Source organism: Nicrophorus vespilloides, unplaced genomic scaffold (genome assembly GCF_001412225.1).
Source record: "Nicrophorus vespilloides isolate i.1.1-1 unplaced genomic scaffold, Nicve_v1.0, whole genome shotgun sequence".
Taxonomy (NCBI): Eukaryota; Metazoa; Arthropoda; class Insecta; order Coleoptera; family Silphidae; genus Nicrophorus; species Nicrophorus vespilloides.
Window position 1 is genome coordinate 98,307 of NW_017099545.1, and position 21,883 is coordinate 120,189.

The 21,883-nt window shown below is 32.1% G+C and overlaps 1 protein-coding gene across 3 annotated transcripts in view; it reads right to left on the reverse strand.

Moving 5' to 3' along the window:
- Positions 1–21,883, reverse strand: part of LOC108564707 — a gene marked incomplete at its 3' end in the record, with an annotated part of 148,317 nt that overhangs the window by 90,124 nt on the left and 36,310 nt on the right. For all 3 annotated transcript variants that reach the window (XM_017923804.1, XM_017923806.1, XM_017923805.1), the window contains 1 exon segment: positions 4,983–5,140. In XM_017923804.1, the coding sequence (XP_017779293.1) occupies positions 4,983–5,140 (158 nt within the window).

Genomic DNA, 21,883 nt, shown 5'->3' on the forward strand with positions numbered 1-21,883 from the left:
TCCGGAATTTTTGGAACGGATTAAACTCGAGGTTCAACAGTAAACTAATAAGCATTTTTTTTTTTAATTTTATTTGAAATAAGAGAAGTTACATTTATCGTATTTATAATAAACTTTTATACTTTAGAAAACAGTAAATATTCACTGATTTCCTTAATCACAATAAAAAAACACAAATGAAGTAATTAGAAAACCTTTTGCTACTAATGAAAATATTCGCTGAAAAAAATAATTGGTGAAATTTAATAAAACGACAAAGAAATATTTCTTTGATAATGTTTCAAAGTTAATAATTAAAATCAAGTATTAATTAAAATTGCTACAGAATTTCATGAAATTTATGTGAAAATAATTATAATATTGATACTAAATTATTATAGAAATTGTGAATGTATTAGTTTGATAACTGATATTTAATTATGTTTTTTGTTTTACTGAATACAAAAATTAATATATTTTTTAATTACTTTGTAAGCTTTTTGAAAATTTCTTATTTTTTTAAGAAAAATGTAAATTCTAAAGTGTTTTAATAATTATAATATTTATACTAAATTATTATAGAAAATGTAAATGTATTAATTTGATAACTGATAATATTGAATTATGTTTTTTTCTTTTACTGAATAGAAAAATTAATATATTTTCTAATTACTTTGTGCTTTTTGAAATTTTCTTTTTTTTTTTTTAAGAAAAATGTAAATTCTAAAGTGTTTTAATGTTCTTCTTAACAAGTCCTCAATTCTTTGACAATGTTTGTATTTGTTTGTCTTACACATTTTCATTTCTTTGATAATGTTTAAAATTTAGTAATTTATAAGTCAACAATATTTACAACTTATTACATAGGTAATAAGTGGAATTATTGAAGTATAAATAATTAAAAAAAAATTAAGTAATGTACATTTGAAGATTAGTCTTGCTTGCAATAACAATATAAAAATTAAGCTGTTTCCATCAAAATTGAGGCGTAAGCACAAAAAAAGAAGTAGATTTTCCTTTTAAAAAGCATTTTATGGAATATTTTCAAACCGCCCCGGTTCCATGAAATGTCTTTATATACTTTCTTCGGTCTCTCGTGTTATTTTTTTTATCTATGTATGTGTGTGTGTATATATATATATAAAAATATAAATCTGTTGGCTTAGGTGTAAAGACATTTTTTAAGCTGAAAGGGAAAGTCTTTCCTTAAGAGCCATTTATGATCCGGGAGGGTGGAAAACCCGCTCTGCGTTCCTTCTTTTCCACCCCGTCAACCGGGATTTTCTTCGCGAGAATATTCAGCGAAGGAATGCCCAATCTTTATCTCACTCTCACTTTTGAGAATACATGTATATAGAGAAAGATACAGACACGCATTACAGACACGCATTACAGACACCCTAGCTCTTGCCCTCTCTCCTCTAATATATGGGATATGCGAAAAAATCTGGAGCCGTCGGGGGATAAGGGCTTAATATTGAGCCATAAACACGACGCCACAACACATTTATTCCTACGTGTTGCGCTCATCCTCATTCCCATTCCCAAGTTCGGTTGTACTCCCAAAAAAAAATATATATCTAAGGTACGGAAAAGAGCGTCCTAATTTATAGAGTTTAATTTAAGTTTATCAATGTATATGAGAGTGAGTGAGCAGATGAAAAGAAGGGAGGAGGAAATTAGGATTTGGGCTGTTGTAGGTTGCTTTTATTTTTTACCCAGTAATGACTGCGAGAGAGGGTTTTAAATGGGTTTCCTCGCGAAAGTGAGCGAGGGAGGAGCTGCCGTTTGGCAATTTGCGGATTAATCTTCAGCCCTTAAAACACTTCGCTCATTATTTATGTAATTACTTTCTGAAATTGTCTTCTTTGCACCCAATTTTTGCGCCCCTTTCTCACGTCCAACCACCCCTCAGGTTTGAAGCGCATCCAGATTGGAAATTACGTCGGAATCCCATCTCTGTTTCGCCCTTATTTCCTAATTTTCTTCCTCCCCGAATCATATCGCTTCGATGTTTCGTTTTTTACTTTGTTTTGTCGGTTTCGCTCTGCGTCGTGTCCATTTCATTCGATTCTGGAAGGGCGTAACGCGATTTTAGGGCACCGGAGAGGAAGCCAATGAAGTGTCTTATCGTCGTTGTTCAGTGTTCACGGGGGGCCTCGGTAATTTCATATCACTAACCCAATTCCCCTGATTAGATTCTGGATGGGTGGCCAATAAATTGACTGGAGACTTCCATCCATTTCTCATCGCTAACTTCATTGCAGTCCATCCTCTCTCTCTCGCTCAGTCTCTCTCCTTCCTATCTCATCCCTCGTCTTCCTCACACACACTCACTCATCCCTCGACCCTTCTCCTTCTCGTCCTCCAGCGCACCGCGAAAGGAGATTCGAATGGGATTTCATAGCGGAGCGGTTTATACGCTTTGTTCCCGGTTCATTTCTATTCGATTTCCACTTTATTACTTCTTAGTTATTCCCTCAGATCTCTATATAAACCCATACTCGTGCCTCCCAGCATCTCAACCAGACAAATAACATTACAACCTATCTCTTGCTTCTTTTCCTTTACCTCCTCCACCTTCCTCCATCACTTGAATATTCAACAAAATTCAGCAGAAAACACAATCCACTCAACTCCTACAATTCCACCCAATCACTAATTTCCAATACCTTTTTTCAAATTCAACAAATTTCTTTTAGAAATAATAACGAGACAATAAATTTGTATTATTAATATAAAAAAAGTAAAGTTAGAAACTACACATATTTTTGTTGATAATTTCTCACAATTGGATATAAATTAATTAACTTTTTTTTTTATATATAATGACGAACAGACTTTGATAAATTCTACTTACACTCTTTTAATTAACAGAAGAAGAAAGAAAAAAAAAGTGTTACACCTATCCCAGATTTATTTTAAGCTCGTGATGTAATTTTAATTAGCGTAAGTAAAGCTTAATCAAAATATGTACACATTAATTCAGGTTCCGAAACACACACACACACAAAGAAAATAATGAAACGAAAAGCAGCTGTTGAACGAAAACAAACCTCGCTTGATTAATTCGCACCTATAAATTCACACACATATCAAAAAAAAATTGTTTTTCTTTTCGTAATTTTCGAGGCAAAAAGAAACGGATTCTTTATAATTAACGTTCGGTGAAAAATTGTCGGCGGAATTATGCAAATAGTAAAAAATGCAAATGCCCGAAGGCGATTTATTTAGGAAAGTCTTGAAGGACGAAAGCAACAGCACAAAGGGTGGGAATGGATGGGAAGGAAGGAAACGTAAAAATGGAACGGACAAGAGGAGAGAGAGAGAGGCGCATCGGGAACCGAACTGAATAATGCACAATGTATCGATTATTTCCGCTTTTAAAAGCTGCCCATCCGTATAAAAGTCGGACTTTTATTGATATTAATTGTTGCCCCGAAGGATATATTATCCTTTCGTTCTTCCGTATTTCGAATTCCGTATGCATTCGTTCGCTTCCTCGAACTTTGTTGCATAACAACTTACTTACTTTGTTTGTTTTTCTCATTACCAATTACAATAAAAAAATATAATAATACTGGCTAACTTAAAATTCACACAATTTTGTTTGACATTGATTTCCTACATCATTTTATCATTACCAATTTAAATACATATTATTAGACCAACTTACACAATTTCGTCTAAAAATTGACTAAAATATTGATTTCCAATAGATAGTAGATAATGAAAGAATTAAATTGAACATTTATATAATTTCGTTCTAAAATTTACCAAATTATTAATTTAATTTCCAATTATTAATTTCCTGTATGATTTTCTTATTACCAATGATTAAAAGTAAAAAAACAAAATAAATTCAAAAAATTTACACAATTTTGTCTATCAAATCATAAATGTATCAAATTCTTGATTTCCTTTATAATTTTCTTATTATTACTGATGAAAACTACTAAAACAAAAGTAAATTCAAGATTTACACAATGTTGTCTAAAAATTGACGAAAACATTCATTTACTATAATATTATTTTCTTATTAGCATTAATTAAAAATAAATGGAAAGTAAAGAAAATTTTAACTTAATTTTCTCATTTCCAAATAAAATAGATAATGAAAGAAGGAAATACAAGTTTCACACAATTTTGTTGAAACATTTACCAAATCATCGATTTACTGCATATTTATGTAAATTCAAAATTTGAACTATTTTGTCTATAAATTTAGCAATTCATACATTTCGTGAATAATTTTCTTATTACCAATGATAAAAAGTAAAGAAAGAAAGTAAATTCAAAAATTTACACAATTTTGTCTAAAAAATTATCAAATCATTGATTTCCTTTATAATTTTCTTATTACAACTGAGAAAAACTAAAGAAAGAAGTAAATTGAAGATTTACACAATTTTGTCTTAAATTAACGAAATTAACGAAAATATTGATTTACTGTATTATTTTCTTATTAGCAATAATTATAAAAAAAAGTAAAGAAAATTCAAAATTTACACAAATTCATCTAGAAATTAACAAATTTTCTCATTTCCAAATAAAATAGATAATGAAAGAAGGAAATTCAAAATTTACACAATTTTGTCGAAAAATTTACCAAATCATTGATTATTGCAGAATTTTCTTATTACCAATGATTATAAATAAAGAAAAAAGTAAATTCAAAACTTACACAATTTTTACTACATCATTGATTACTGCATATTTTTTTATTATCAATAATAACGTAAATTTAAGATTTACATAATTTCATATAAAAATTGACGAAAACGTTGATTTTCAACTTTAATTTCTCATTTTCAAATAAAATAAAAAATGAAACAAGAAAATTCAAGACTTTCAAACTAAATCATAAATTTACAATTTTGTTTTCTTAATACCAGTGACAATACATAAAAAAAAGATTTACATAATGTTGTCTAGATTTATAGATTTTGATTTAAAAATTAACTAAACATAAATTTTTGTAAAGAGAAACATTGTGTAATTACCAGCAAGACGTCCGTATCTCTGAAACATCCTCTCGACATCCGTTTTGGAGCATTGGAATGTGTTTAAGTTACCAACGAAGACGCGCGAGTTGACTGCCTGCGGGTCCTGCGAGTTCGTCTGGTTACCAACTTTGCTCATCTTCATCTTGGACGCTTGTCTGCAACAAAATTATAAACGATGAATTCTTGAACAACAAGTAAAAAAAAAGTATACAAAAATATTGAAAAAAAAAAACATATTGAAAAAGATGTATCCGGAAAATTGCAGATCCGCATCCATTGTACGTGCGCAACACATGCCCCGGAAACTTATCATTTCTCACGCTTTTTCATCCCTCCTGCGGCTGTTATTTACCCGGCGCCTCTACCCGATTTATCAAACGCTGGGAATAATTAAAAGCGCTCCTTGCATCCACCCTCATCCGTCATTTTCTCACCCCTCAGAAGCGGATCGTTTTCTTTCGTAATTTGATTCCCATTCAATTTGCTTCTCGTTTAATTTTAAACATTTCCAAACACAACCCTTTGTTTTTTCACCTCCTTTTTTATTCTTTTCAACTACCTTCACTTTTAATTGCATCTTCCTTCATTTATCTTCAACATCTTCAAAGAGAACAGTTCTTTTTATAAGCAAAACAATTTTTTGAACAATTTCTATACATTTTTTCTACAAAATATTTTCACAAGTTTGTATTTCTTTTCAACTACCTTCACTTTTAATTGCATCTTCCTTCATTTATCATCAACATCTTCAAAGAGAACAATTTTTTTATAAGCAAACCAATTTTTTGAACAATTTCTATACATTTTTTCTACAAAATATTTTGACAAGATTGTATATTTTTTATAAAAATGCATGCATAATAATTAAATAATTAAAAATTTAATTATAAAATTTATAATTACTAATTTTACTTTTAACACAATAATATTTCTAGATGGATCTATGAATGCTAAACAATTGTAACTTGAAGCACTTTTTATTCCTAACAATTACTAAAAGCTACGTTTTTTCTCTTTTATTGTCGTATTTCATTCGGTGCAGTGGATAAAGTGAAGAGTAAAAATAGAACAGTGAATCGAGTGGGAGTGTGTCATTATGTAAAGTCGTCTTCGACTGTTTCGGCATTAAATATGCACATATAGTAGGGCGGAGGAGGAGGAGGAACAAGTGGTGTAGGAGGAGGACATAATTAAATTCGAGCGTGACTGTCGTCGTTAAAACTGTTGGGGGAGGGAAGGACGGGAAAAAGCTGTATTGCGCTATTAAGCGCCCAGCGCAATCCCATTTTCGGCTCGGCCTAATGGGAAGGAAACGAAAGCCAAATGAAATTCCAACGATTTTTAGCGGCGGCGAAAACCGAAGAGCGCAGACAAAAAAATACAAGCAAAAATTGCTGCGCAATAAATGTAACAATCAGGTGGAAACACGTGCGACCAGAGAGAAAGACACATTTTCGTACAAAAATTTCCACATTAAAAAAATCTATGTAGTAAACCAGTTCAAATTCCAATCCACATCCAAAATTATTATTGTATTACGTAGACTACATCATTCAGTTTCATTCCCATACAAAAATCAAATCCAATACATTTTTTTTAAAAAAGCAAAATTTCATTGTATTCAAAATTTCAATTATATTAAATAAAATTTAAATTAATCAAAACTTAAACAAACTTTCATAAAGTTTTTTGAAAACTTAATTCATTCAGCATGTATAAATAAATGTCTTAATTTGATGATTTTTAGAGAAAGATAAAGTTTAGATTAAATCTTTCAAAATAAATGTATATTTTTTGTTGTAATAATCAATGACATAATAATTCTACAACTTCGACAATAAACCAGCACTATGAACTGAACTGAACTAAACTGAACGTTTAGCGGCGATTCAAATCCTCAAAATTAACAAAGTTATATAACTCGGTATGAATCTGCACGCGGAATATTCAAACTTCTCGTCAGGTCATACAATCATTTCTTTTTTTTTATCTATTTTCATCACATGCTAGCAAAAATTTATATTTATTTTTATATTTCCGTCATCCGCACAAACGTGTGCAATCGTTTATTTTGTCCTCCTTGTCCTCCCGTCCCGACGCTTCGGAGGATTGCCGCTCGTGTTCATTATTATTTGTGTGCAGAAAGGTTCCACGAAAAGGCCCACAGGGACCGACCAAAAAAAAAAGAAAAGGAAATAGAATTTATGTATGTTAGAAAGAGAGAGAGAGGATAACAAACATAAAATATGATGTATGCTTTCTGCATGGATTTTTTTCTGTTTTATTGGACAATCCGAAGAATAAAAGCATGCGATTTATATATATTTTCCTCTTCGTGATATATACTTTTTTATTTTTCTATCTCTCTCTCTCTCTCTTATTTGCTCTTTTTTTTTTCACCATATATATATGTTTGTAGGTTTCTGCAGCGGTCGTAAATCATTTATCGCAATTTTTCGCCCATTGTGAAAGGGCATTCAATGATGACCTGCATCACAATTGGACCGAAGCAGCGATCGATTTGTACGTATGAATCGATGGAAATTTGCTCGATTTGCTGCAAGAAATTGAAGAATCCTCATCTTCAACAATGCTTTCCTAAGCGAAAATCGTGACGAACACAAAGGACAATTATAATTCTATATTAATTTGACTTTTCCATCACCTTTTGTCCTTGATTATTTCACAATTTAAAGCTTTCTAATGTTAAAATTTGGATCATATTTCTTGTTTTCTAATACAGCAATTGTTTTGTATATTTGTACTGATTGGTACTAGAACAACTGAATATTGCAGTTGTTGAATGGAAAATGTATGGGCGGAAGAGATTAATTAGGATAATGGAACAATTATTGCGAGGTAATCAGAAATTTTAATTTTCCGAGGAAGAATAATAATAATGCAAAAGAAGAAAAAAGTTCCTTCTTCCCCTTCGTTGTCGCCGTCTTCCAAGCTTCTGGCGGCGATGCAAATGAGAGCCGAAGAAACATTAGGAAATATTGATATAATAAATTTGGAATGAAGCTGCAATTTGCACCCCTTAAGTAGGCCGGATGGATGGATGGAAGGAAGAAAAAAAAAAAGGAAAGAAAAGACGGCGGAATTTCGGGGATGCTTTAAAAGTCAAATGTTGCGAGCCGGATTCATTATATTCTCTCTGTCTTTGGCTGGAGAGTACGAGGGAGGAAGAGAGACGAAGATATAATACCAATTCCAGGATTTCCATCCCTACTTTCTTCGTCCTCCCTCTCGCACGACTAGACCAGACTGCGAAAACCTAATTCCGCGCCGCACACACACTGTAATACGTATGTACAAGCGAGAGAAGCAGATATATGCAAGGAGAGATAGAGAGAGAAACAACGACAAACCGTCCCATATTTCCTGCTACATTTCTTGATTGAATGATATGAAGGCAGAGGAGAAACAGAGAGAAGCGGCGGCGGCATTTCGTGGCTGCAGCCGCCTCAGGATCACGCGGGGATTTGTCTTGTTACCTGGGGATCTCCGATATGCGCTTTCGCTAGACAAGCCAAAGGATTATCTTGCATTCTAATTGCCCGGCTTATCAGAATACCATAATATATATGCAAAAGTCCTTGGGTCTAAATCATCAATTTCGCTCGGGATGCACGATGGGCCAAAACCATCCCTTCACCCCCTGTTTCCCATTCCTTTTCTCCTTCGAGGAGGACAGAATTGCGGATGCTTAACGGAATTGCTTGCTGGTCTTTACGCAGAAAACGCCTCCGCCAAATTCCTTTCAAATTACATTTACATTTCTTGAAACATCCGGACTTACGACTCACAAACCAATTATGGACAAACATGAAAATATAATGAAACTTTTCATTTCATTTCACCTCTAAATTTTAGAACTATAAGATTTACCCCAAATTTATTATATTTTTATATAAAACATAATAATTTCATTTGACCTACAATATCAAAATCCAAATATTGTATTTATTAATAACAGAAAACACTTAAAGTACATTTAGTATTGAAATTCTATTTCCATTACATTTAAGTTTTAAATATTCTTAATGAATAAATTGAAAATTGAATAAATGAACATAGTTTTAAATTTAAATACTAATAAAAACTGTACAAATCAAAAGAAAATAAAAATAAACTTACATATTTTTATCAAATATTTTAAAGTTGAAATGTTAATGAAATATTTTAAGAAATGCAGGTTGGATGTAGTTAAAAATTACATAATTTTTTAAGTAAACTTTAATTCGCTTTAAGAAAGGAATTTATGTGAGAGTTGGGGAAAAGAGGTTTAGGTAATCTCGAGATTGATGATGAGAAACCCTTTCCTTTAATGAGCGGCCTCCCCGAATTGTTAATGCCGGTAATTATGGTTAAAACAAAAATTAATGATAGTGAAACAAAAAAAAAAGGAAGAAGGCTGCGGTCCATTCATTCATCGCGCGCCTCGGATTATTAGCCACCCACAAACCCTCCTGCACCCTACACCACCCATCCTTCTCACTAAAAAAAAAAGATTCTTTGTTGCGAGAAGAAATTTCCGCATTTTATTCAATCTTCATTATTCCTCGTAAGAAATTAATTATGGCAGAACACAAGATCCAACGTTGAATGGATCGCAGGGGGCGGCATTAAAATGAAACGACATGTGTGTGTGTGTATAAAGGTGAGGGTGAAATTTGCACCGGATTAAAATTGATGCGGCGACCGTAAATTCGGTGAGTTTGGGCCCAAAGAGGCTTTCTCGCCGAAATTGCTTCGCTTAACGTCGTCGCCGTTTTGCGACTTTCGCCCACCCCAATAAGCGTTTAAAGTTCGACCCGGTCGAAAATTACATTTACATTTCTTTAAATAACAATAAATTTGCAGGAAGCCTTAGCTGAAGAGAAAGGAAGGGAGAAAAAATGATATAATAATAGAAGGAAACGATGATTACGTGAAGCGGAAAAATCTATATGGTAAAAGAGACGTAATCCTAGTACAGGTTTTTTTTTCTCTCTGTAAAGGTAATAATGCTTCGTGCACGGGGATGAAGCCGATGTAATAATAATAAAGGATATCCCTTTAGTGTGGAGGGGTGCAATTTATTATCGATGGCCTCGGGCGTCTGTACCAACCCCAAAACCCCCCAAAAAAAGAGAGAGAGAGAGAGGACAGGGTTGAAGCAGCGCCGAAAGCATTATCAGTTTTAATACGCCCGTTTATGGGATGCGCTTTATGTCCTCCGGTAATTTAAATTCATTCCACCAATCTCAGTTCATTGGCAATATTTCAATAATGAAATCGTCCCGAGATCCTCGAACGTAAAACATAGAGGGAACAGAAAAAAAATCTTCCAACGTTGAACCAAGAGAGAGGAAAGCGGAAATGGAATCATAATAAAGGAGAAAAAAGGAAACGCGACACCGGAAACTGAAGAGGGGAGAGTTTCAAATCAAACGGATCCCATGAACAACGATTTAATAAAGTTGGAAAACTCTTTCGCTCTAAAACCTCATCCATCTCTCCTCTTTACTTCATTTACTCTCTCTCTCTCTCTGTGATCCTCTGTTTACCGAGCTTAATTCTTAATGGGGTTGGCCGAGGTAAATACAAGCTCTCCTAATTATCCGACCCTATAAATGTTGCATTTCCAGAAGTTTTCCGGATTTAAATCAAGGCTAGATAAATTCCTTAACACTTTCATTTCCTCGTTCATTTTACTTCTTCCTCTCCAACGAATTCTCTGAATATTTTACAAAAACAACAATTCAATACGTAGCGAAAAGTCTAATTAACAAATAGGTTTTCAAATATAAAAAGTTACAAAAAAACGTTAGAAAATGAGAAGAAAAGTACACATTATTTCTGAAATTGTAAATACATTTCTATTAATTATATATTTCAATATATAGTCTTAAATTTGTTCCACTAACATTTTTATTATATCAGTTTTTTATAAGACAATCTAAGAAAATAGTTTTAGCAATTGTAGGCAAAATTATGTAAAACTTATTTAACAAAATTAAGTGTGTGTAAGAGTTTTTTTTATTCAAGCTGTTAGAATTAATTTGTCTTTGGGGATTCAATCTAATAAGTTCTTACGACGACTGTATTCAATTTCGAAATTAATAAAATTTCTATTGGATTCCCTGTTAGAGCTATAAAACCGAATTAAAATCTCTCTGGAGCGCTGCAAAACCCGGACTTCCTTGGGATGCAACGGGGAAAACCTGAGCTGAGCTCAAAAGTAGACAGAAGATGTGGACGAAAGAGTGGAAAAGGGATTCAGGGTTTTAAATAGTTGTATTAATTGCACCGGCACAGCCGCATTTGAGCTTTGAATTGCGAAAATGGTGAGATAGAGAGATGGGATGAGGGATGAGAGCAAGTGAGAGAGAGAGGTTTAAGTAGTCCTCAAGGAATAGTTACACAGTCGAGTGCGGCAAATACACATACATAACATATTCGACGCGAATGTTGAATACATTTCCCCAGAGTTTACGCGAATATGTATGTATAGCAGATACAGATATGTGCAGTGGATGTATAGATATTATACATTGCTGGGGGTGTAGAACCGTAGGTTACAATATCACAAATTCATTTCGATCCGAGCAAATAGCGGCAACAGCAGTTTATCATTAAAAGGGATGAGAGAACTGAACCCTCGGAATCCTCCAAACTGCGTGCATTCTGCATTAATAATAACCGCATCTCTTTCATCATTCTTCACTTCCATTCAATTCTACTTTCAATTCACTTCTTTAATTGCTCTCATATTTCTTAATTTAGCAAAGTGCTCCTATCAGAATCATACTTTAAGTAATTGATTGCTCCTTTTACCAATCCACCAATATTTTTCACAAACTTAACAAACAATTTTTCTAAAAGCAAAACAAATACATTTTAATCACAATAATTACTATTTATTTTCATAATTTATGAAATTTTCCAGAAAAAAAAACTAAATTCCATGAACTATAAAACTTGATGTTAAGTAATTAATAATGATTAATTTAACCAAAATTTATTCAACTAAATTTACAATTTTCAAATATAGTAGAATCTCATTCATAAACAATATTTTTATCAAAATTCATATAATTTACTTTCTTTTCTAACGAAAATTCACTATATAAATATGCAAATCTAAGCTAAAATTACGGTTTGTGCTATTAACTAATTATACTTGATAATGTGTTTAAACTTGGCTTAATTGAATTGCATAATTTTGCAGAAGCCTTCAGATATTTCCAAAATGCGTTTATTCTCAACATATAAATATGCAAATCTAAGCTGAAACTGAAGCGAATAAATTATGTATATTGAATGGTTTATGCTATCACCTAATAACGATAGATGGGGTTAAATGAATTACCTAATTATGTAAAGCAATGCTTTTAAATATTTCCTCATATCTCCTGAAGCAAATAAATATTCAAATCTAAACTGAAATTTTAACGAATAAATTATGTATATTATTTGTTAATTAATTATATATTAATATATTATTTAAACTAAAAAAAATACCAATAAAAATTGTTCAAAAAGAATACAAATTTATTAAGTTTTTCTAAATTTTCTTGAAACTCGATTATAAATATAAATATGTAAATTAAAGCTAAAATTATGTTGAATAAAGTATAATAAAACTGGAATGTTTGAGTTATAAACGGGATGTACGAATTTTTAATATTTAAATTAAAAACTAATCCTCGTTCTTTACGATTAAAAAGAGAACTTTACGAGCTGGCTTCATGCGCGTTGCATTTTTTTTTGGGTAGTTGTTGATGATAAAATTACTGTTAGTAATGATTATTGTCATGGTAATAAACTCGAGGTAATTAAATGACGTTTCGTCATGTGAAAGACGAAGGAAGATGTTTTTGCATTAAAAGCGAAATAATTTACTTTACCGCAATGTCAAAGTTAATTTATATAATAGTTAATTGCCTTCATTCCAAACCCACAAAGCAATCATTCGACTAAGAGCGATGCACATGCATTTTTTTTTGTTAGTGCATTTCAAACATCGTTTGAAGCTTCAATTATTCAATGTGAAGTGTAGAACAGAAGGAAAAATTGAATTAAGAGTCGCGGAAATCATAGCGATGCACGTGTAATTATGATGATGGGTTGAGGGTGGTAGGTTTTTTTTGGGGAGAGGGAAGGAGTGAGGATTTCGGTGGGCTGTTGGTTTTCGGTGGATGAATAAATGAAGTGCGGTGCGGATGCGCCCGAGCACAAAGCCGTTGCGAATAAAATTTGCAGTTGTTTTCTGCGGGGAATTTGCGTTAATTTAGGTAATGGCACGATTCGTACCCTCCCCCAACCAGAATTCAATTAAATTTCCACCGACAAATTGTAATAATTGTTATAGAGACAGGACAAACTTCCAATTATGCAATTCATATGCGGAAAACCAATAGTTATTATGTAATTATTAGTTAACCCTCTGCGACATATTTTTATTATTTTTATGTTTTTATATTAGAAAATGGTGCAAAAATACATCGAGGGTGTGAGGCACATATAAGTATCATTAACCATTAATTGTCTCTATATGTCTCAATAGTTTCGAAAGGGTTAAAGTTTCATTTTGCATATGACTAAAAACGCGTCAATTATATATGACTATTGCTGAGAATGTTCTTTGTTTATTATTGCAGTTGCTAAGAACGCTCTTTTATTGTTATGACAGTTGCTAAGGACGCTTAATGGTTGTTATGGACGCTTTGTCTATTACTGAGAATATTCTTTGTTTGTTATTACAGTTGCTAAGGACGCTCTTTTATTGTTATGACAGTTGCTATGGATTCTTTATGGTTGTTATGACAGTTGCTAAGGACACTTAATGGTTGTTATGGGCGCTTTGCCTAATACTGAGAATATTCTTTGTTTGTTATTACAGTTGCTGAAGACGATCTTTTATTGTTATGACAGTTGCTATGGATGCTTTATGGTTGTTATGACAGTTGCTAAGGACGTTTAATGGTTGTTATGGACGCTTTGTCTATTACTGAGAATATTCTTTGTTTGTTATTACAGTTGCTAAAGACGCTCTTTTATTGTTATGACAGTTGCTATGGATGCTTTGTGGTTGTTATGACAGTTGCTAAGGACGCTTTATGGTTGTTATGACAGTTGCTAAGGACGCTTAATGGTTGTTATGACAGTTGCTAAGGACGCTTAATGGTTGTTATAGACGCTATGTCTATTACTGAGAATATTCTTTGTTTGTTATTACAGTTACTGAAGACGCTCTTTTATTGTTATGACAGTTGCTAAGGACGCTTAATGGTTGTTATGACAGTTGCTAAGGACGCTTAATGGTTGTTATGGACGCTTTGCGAGAATATTCTTTGTTTGTTATTACAGTTGCTAAGGACGCTCTTTTATTGTTATGACAGTTGCTATGGATTCTTTATGGTTGTTATGACAGTTGCTAAGACCGCTTAATGGTTGTTATGGACGCTTTGCCTATTACTGAGAATTGCTTAAAGTGGCTAAATTGTTATGGAAGCTTAGATTAGTGATGAATTTAGTTTGAAGAAGGATCTCTTTTTCAGGATTGTGCAATCAGTTCTCCCTGCGGCCAATTAAGCGAGTCGTGTTGATGGCAATTATGCAAATAGCAGCAGGAGATTGGAAGGTCTGCTGAGTGCGTAGTTACGAAGTAACAACCATATCGCCCATTGATTAGTATTGATAGTAATAATTGTAGTACACGTGCGGGATTCAGCGCGTCAAATGCACTCGCTACGGGTATTATGCAACAAGAACCAATTAACTTTAGCGCGTTAATTGCACCAGCCACGATTACTCGATTTTTTTTTCGTATTCGTTTATTTAATTTCATTGTACCGTCCCTTTTTTTTCGTTCGCTTCAACCCTTTCAATCCCAATGTGTCTGCGCTTTCCTACATTTCTCTCTCGTTTTTTTTTTTTGGTATTCCTTTCGTCCGGTTTGGCTGGCGCGGACGTGCATGTTCAATAATGTGTAGCTTGTCTGGAAGGGTGGAGGGTTTTTCGAGGGTTGAACAACCCTTTAAAGTCTGCGGTGTCCGGTCCCTGGCCCGGAATGCTGATGCGTTTACAGTAAAAATCCGGATCACTCAATTTACTTGCTCTACTTGCAATTTCCCATCCGTGATTCCTCTTCTGTCCATTCCCCTAAAACACACTCCTCGCCTCTCCTTCAGACCATTCTTCTTTTCCACAGAAGCAGCACGAGGAGGAAACAAGGGAGCGGTGGATAAGATGAAGCGAGCAGGAAGAGAAACGCGGACCTCAGAAAAACCCTTTTTATATTTTTGTTTCAGATCCCTTCGATTAGGTCCGAACCGAAAATAAAGTAGAGGAAAACGCTCATTCGACAAACAGACCTCCGGCATTATTCCAAACGAAACTAATGCGATTTTCCCTCCTGATTTTTCAAGTAAACTGTAGAACGTTTAGTTTATTCTTCCAAAAAAAACTCAATTAAACTAATACTACCAATAAATTCAAATCACAAACCACATTTCAGGTAAGAAAAAAAAACACAAGATTTTCTTAATTATAAAATATTGTAATTATTTAGAAATTAAAGGCATTTTAATTAACATATTATGATTGGTAATTTATTAAAATTTAGAAGTAGTAAAAAAAATTAACACCTTTAATTTACTTTTATATCTTCTGAATGAAATATGATATATTTAAATAAACATTTGCAAATCAAAGCTGAAACTATAGAGAATTCAATTCCTAGAATTGAATATATTTGATATTATAAAAATTGTTACTTTTTTATTGATACAATTCATGCCTGTTTTTACGATATTATGGAAATAAATGATGTTTGAAATTGAATATCGATTGTTTTTCATGTTTTCATAAACTAAATGTTTTATTGTAAAATAATCGTGAGAAAACTAGAAATAAATCATTTGTAAAATAAAAATACACAATTTTATGAAACGTTGATTTTGGTAAATTGTTTATTTTTAATATGCATAGAGATAGAATAAATGATTTATTATATAAAATGAATGTGATGATAAATAGAAAAGCGTAAGCCGTTAGGGAGACGATGACAAAAGAAGTGTGTATAATTATGTCTTATGCATATACAAAGTATCAAATTTCCATTGAAGCTTGTAACGAGATCCGACAATAAGGCGGTCTTTTTCTTGTTCCTCGGTGCTCATCCGAATGTGTGCACATGCAGATGATGTGACATAGTCATTAATTATTTCACTTTGGGGCAAATATCAGACGAGAATAGATGAGAAACGTGAGAGAGCGAGAGAGAGAGCAGATAATGGGAAATTTCCGGAGACGTCGACTTCGAAGGATGTAGTAAGGTGGAGAAGGAGTCTGAATGTTTGCGGTGTTGATACAAGCGTCGCTGCACAGTTCTTACGCGCTATTTGCATTTTATGCAAATCCCTCCACCGTCGAAGGAAATTTGTTTGGAAACTCATAACGGAGAGCCGCTAAGAATTATGTGCGTCGTCGGAGCACATTCACAAATGACGAATTCCGTTTAACGAACTAATTTAACCAAGTGCATAATTTGCAAACCAAACTTTTTCACTATGTTTATTTCTTTTTACAGTTTTAAAACTCGGTTACCAGGAAAAATAAAAGATTTTTATTATTATTATTACTTTACGAAATACAAACACGTTTTGTGTATTGCTTATTTTTTTTTTCATTTCGGACATTAAAAGTCGACTAAAGTCGTTAAAATAGGCGTATGTTTGTGCTTTTTGGGTTGGAATGGAAAAGGCGCACCTCGGGATTCGATCTCAGTTTTATACGAGCCCATAAAGTGTTTATGCGTTACTCCGGTCATTATTTCTTATTCTATTTATTTCATCTCTGTTTCGCCCTCTCTCTATAAATATTTGCCAAGTGTTATTGATTTCTGGCTGTTATTATTGTTTGGGAAATGAGTCGAGGCATTGAGTTGCATCAGGTTTCGAAATAGACCTGGAAATAGTTTTTGGAACTTCCCGAAATAGTTACTTTTCTTATATGCAACTAATCCTTCGTAAATATTTACTCTTCATCGCATAAATCCCTCAACTGTTATTGTTTCTTAGAATTAGAACTACAATCAATCTTCTACCAGATTTAAAAAAAGTTTACAATTAAATAAGTAATTTCAGGAAGATTGTAGAATCGTTAATTTTTAGACATACAATATTATATGTGTATTTTCTAGTTGCTTTCAGCAAAAAAATGTAATTTTTAATCCAAGATCGAAGAGTTGTAATAATATAATTAAATATTACAAAAAGACACTTTGTTTTTTGAATATTGTTTTGAAAGTTGATCATGTTTTCCATTAGTTTGGAAGTTGTTGTTCGGAGATTGTGTTTTTCTGTTTGGCGCACGGTCTAAAAGTAAAGTTGTTTTCGAAACCAATTAAATCCGAAATACCTGAAGTGTGTCTCTAAAAATAACCGAGATATGTGCACACTCACACAAAATTACTTATATATATGAATGTATTGAGATATATACAAATCCATAGGATAAATCATAATTTGTTTGCGGCTTTCGCGCCGGAAAATTGTAAATAAATGAGTAGTTCAGAAATAGCAGTGCTTTACGATACATCCATCCGTAGAAACAAAATAAAAATAACAAATTATTGGATTATTTTCATTCCTGCTGTCGTCGTATTTCTTGGTTGCGTCAGAAACGTAGAGATTTGAATGTTTCTGTTTCCTCAAAGAGAAAATAAAATATGTACCACGATAAATCCGTATGGATCATCGAAAATGCGTTTTTTTTTTTGGGAGAAAGAAAGAGAACTAGGTAGGTTACGGCTACTGCTACAACCGTGTGTTGCAAAGAGTATAAATTACTCTGTGGACGTGGCGCGTCTAAAAATAAAGACGGTTTGCGGTATTTTCGTAGCGCGAGCTATTTAAGACGTTTCGCTACCTGAGACTCGGCTATTTTCCGCAGATGCCGTCCCATCCGAGAATAAAGTACACATTGTCGACCTGGACGCACTAAATTATCGTTATCCCGATTGCATAACTTGTCCTGCGGTTTCGCAGCAGTTCTTCTGCCAGATGTTCTCGCCTCTTTACCATCACGCTACAACGCGCTACATCTTCCTCAATTCCTTTACGCTTTACGTAATCTCCAAACGAGTCGTCGTATCTCTCAACACCTCCAATTATAATTACATTTATAAAGGTACACGAAGCCAAATACATCTAAACTTGAACAAACAACAACATATAAAAAAAAGTTCGAACATTCCACAAAGAAATTCCGCATTGTCATTACTTCAGTTTGAAATATATTCTTATTAGTTTTAAACAATTTTACAAGTAAAGTTTTTATAGTAAAGTTTATTGAAATATAATGCAAATATTTTATAATCAATAATATAGTAAAAAATGTTTTTTTTTTCGTTAATTTTAATATTTAGTCAATAAGTGTTAATAATATGTTTATTTTTTACTTTTTGTTTTTGAGATAAATGCATTTTCAGTTTTTTTCAGCAACTTCTGTTTCTTATTGTTTTGTTTTCATAAGCTTCTCTAATTTATTAAACTATTATAAAGTATAATTTCTTGAAGTATCCTTTAACTTTTGAAATTTCCTTATTTATTTTCATTTACTAAACACAAATCATATATTTTTTCTAATTTCATAAAATGACTTTAAAATTTCTTTTTTTTAGTAAATATTCGATGTTAAATTTGAAACTTTTGAATAATTCTCGTATATTTAGAACCCGATTGTTTACAAACATTTCACTTGAAGTTTGACTTCCAAAATGATCGTTAAAAATGTGAAAATTTTCAAAGTTTGTTATTTAGAATATGAAAGTTTATTTTTAGAACTTGAGTGATTATAAACATTCCACGTTTAACTGCAAAAATAATCATTGAAAATGTAAAATATTTTTAAAAAAATTCTATGTTTGAGTTTAATTTAACTTATTTGAATAATACATAGATTTTTTTTTAAACTTGATTGATTATAATCATTTCACTTGAAATTTGAATTGGGAAATGAATATTTGTAAAAGTATTCGAAGTTGAAGTTTCTAATCTAGAGTTTAGAGTGCTATGAAAAAGAATAATCACAATCAAGAATGTATTTGTTGTATGTACTTGAAGAGAAGTCGACAAATGTATAGAGGCGTCCGCAATTTAGGCGTCGTGTAATTCGTTGAAACGCTCGATTTATATGGGAATAGTTGAGGATTGTTATGCAAAATGGTTTTAGGGGAAAGTTTGAGGAATCACCCCGTTTCGCAACTTCGGATGTTAAATTTGGTCGGCTTTGTCAACGGTTTGTTGTCTGCTGCTACGCGTCCAAAGATTGTCCAAAATCTCAATCATCATCATCATCATCTGCGACGAAGAAGTGAATTAATAACTTCAATGCTTCAAAATAATGATGTGTTAACATTAATAAAATGTGTCCATTAATTTAATTGCAGAGATTACAGGATTTACAGGTGATTTTCAAAATTCACTGCTTTCAATGGAAAACGAGTGATGCGAAATTATTTACAATCATTTGATGGGGGGCGGATTATAAAAGGGCAGATGAAAAACGTTACGATTACTCGCGGACATCAACATTATTGGACGGTGCATTTGTTCCATTTCCATTTGCAGATTTCAAACGCATTTACTTTACTAAATATAGAAAAACAGACACAAAAAAAGTACAAAATATTTATTGCGTTTTATATACTAATCACTAGTTTTCTTTTTAAGTGCAGCAACAAAATATATTGTTTATTATAAATTGAAAATATTTCATTTCATTTAAAAGTAACAAAATTATATGAAATTCAAAGAATTTTTCACAATAAAATATAGTTTAGATATTACAGAAAATATTCATGTAATTCAATATAAATCAAACTTTGAAAATACTGAACATTTTTCAAAGAACAAAACTATCTCAATTTAAAAGTATTTATTCTGAAAAATTATACTTCAAATATATTGAAAATTTGCAGTAATGAAAATATTTAGCATGAAATTCAAAGAATTTTTCACAATAAAATATAGTTTAGATATTACTGAAAATTTTTATGTAATTCATTATAAATCAAATATTAAAAATGCAGAGAATTTTTCAAGAAACAAAACTATCTCAATTTCTAAGTATTTATTCTGAAAAATTATACTTCAAATATATTGAAAATTTGCAGTAATGAAAATATTTAGCATGAAATTCAAAGAATTTTTCACAATAAAAAATAGTTTAGATATTACAGAAAATATTCATGTAATTCAATATAAATCAAACTTTGAAAATGCTGAGAATTTTTCAAGGAACAAAACTATATCAATTTCTAAGTATTTATTTATTTATTATATAAATTATACTTCAAATATATTGAAAATTTGCAGTAATGAAAGGATTTGCATTGAAAATATTTAGCAGAATTCTTTATAAAATTATTGAAGTACTCAAAATGCGATGATCTGAGTTTATCTTCACCATTTTCATTATAAACCACTCAACTATTGTCATCTACTTTAGTGTTATGATTTCCGTGAGATGTGGTGGTGATTTTTTTTTCGGTTTTATTGGTGTGCCCCATGAGAGAGCCCCACCTTCGCCCTCTTCTCTCGTTTTTTTCTTCCCTTCAATATAATCCGGGAAATACGCGCAAAAGTTTATCTTAATGTAGGTAAGCGTCGCGACGCCCGGGCTACATACCCCAGAACTAAGAGCCTTTTATAACCGAATGTGAAACTTCATTTCGCAGAGAAGGGAAAAAGTACTCAAACAACTTATATGTGTATATCCTCCTTCCTTCTTTCTCCCTCAACATATCCTTTTTACATCCTTTTCACGTTGAAAATCCTCGTGCACACACACACACACACGCCCAGAGATAGAACGTTCTTATAAAGCGAGGCGGCCTTTCCTTCCCTCTGCAATACATGAATTTTAAATTTTTAATTCATGGAAATGAAGCGCGTTGCATTACCGAAACGATATTAGTTTCGAATTTTATTGTTTATTAAATTGATACGTTTACTTCTTTACGGTCGCTTCTCTCCGCTCATTTCCATTTACTTTAATACACTGCACACTTTATGCCTTTCAACTACCACAACTACCTTAACTTTATTCTCTACATCAAAAATATGGTCACACGAAAATCCAAGTTTTATTTACTCAACGAATGTTTGTAATATAATAAACAATCAAATATTTTCATATTTCAATTTGAAAAATTAACAACAATAATTATTTGATTTATATTTTTTATTCAAGATTTAAAAAAATTGAAAAATTCTACACTAATTGTCTTAATTGATTTCAATAAAGACTGCAATTTTATACTACTTTATATTACATCAATCTAGAACGAAATAGTCCAGTTGTTCTTTTTAACTGCATTAATAATGTTTAGGGAAACTGAAATAAAATACGCTTTGCTGGTATAAATTTCAAAGTAATTATTTCGTGAGTTTAAAGCGACAAACTACAAGTTTACATAAATAAATAAAAAGAGGAGATATTTTTATGATGAAGTTTGTAGTTTCTTTGAAGGCTCTACGGTTTGTTTGCGCAAGAATTGAAATTGTCGTAATTATAAAAAAATAAAATAGAAGAAGAAGTTTGCTCGCTAATTGGGAAGCAGCGGACTTTCAATGCGTATTCACTTGCAGAGTTGACAAAGTCGAATAACTTTGAAACATGAAAAACATGAAAAAAAAAAACAAATAGAGATCAAGAGAGTGAGAAAAATGAGGGCAAATTTTTGCGCGGCGCAACAAAACCGAAATGGGCGTCATCGATCGTCGAACAAATTACCGCTCATCAGCAGACCGAAAAAATTGTATGATGCAGAGCGAAAGAGAGAGAAATGAACACACATATATACAAAAAAAAAACGATTATTTAAAAATCAAGCGGAAATT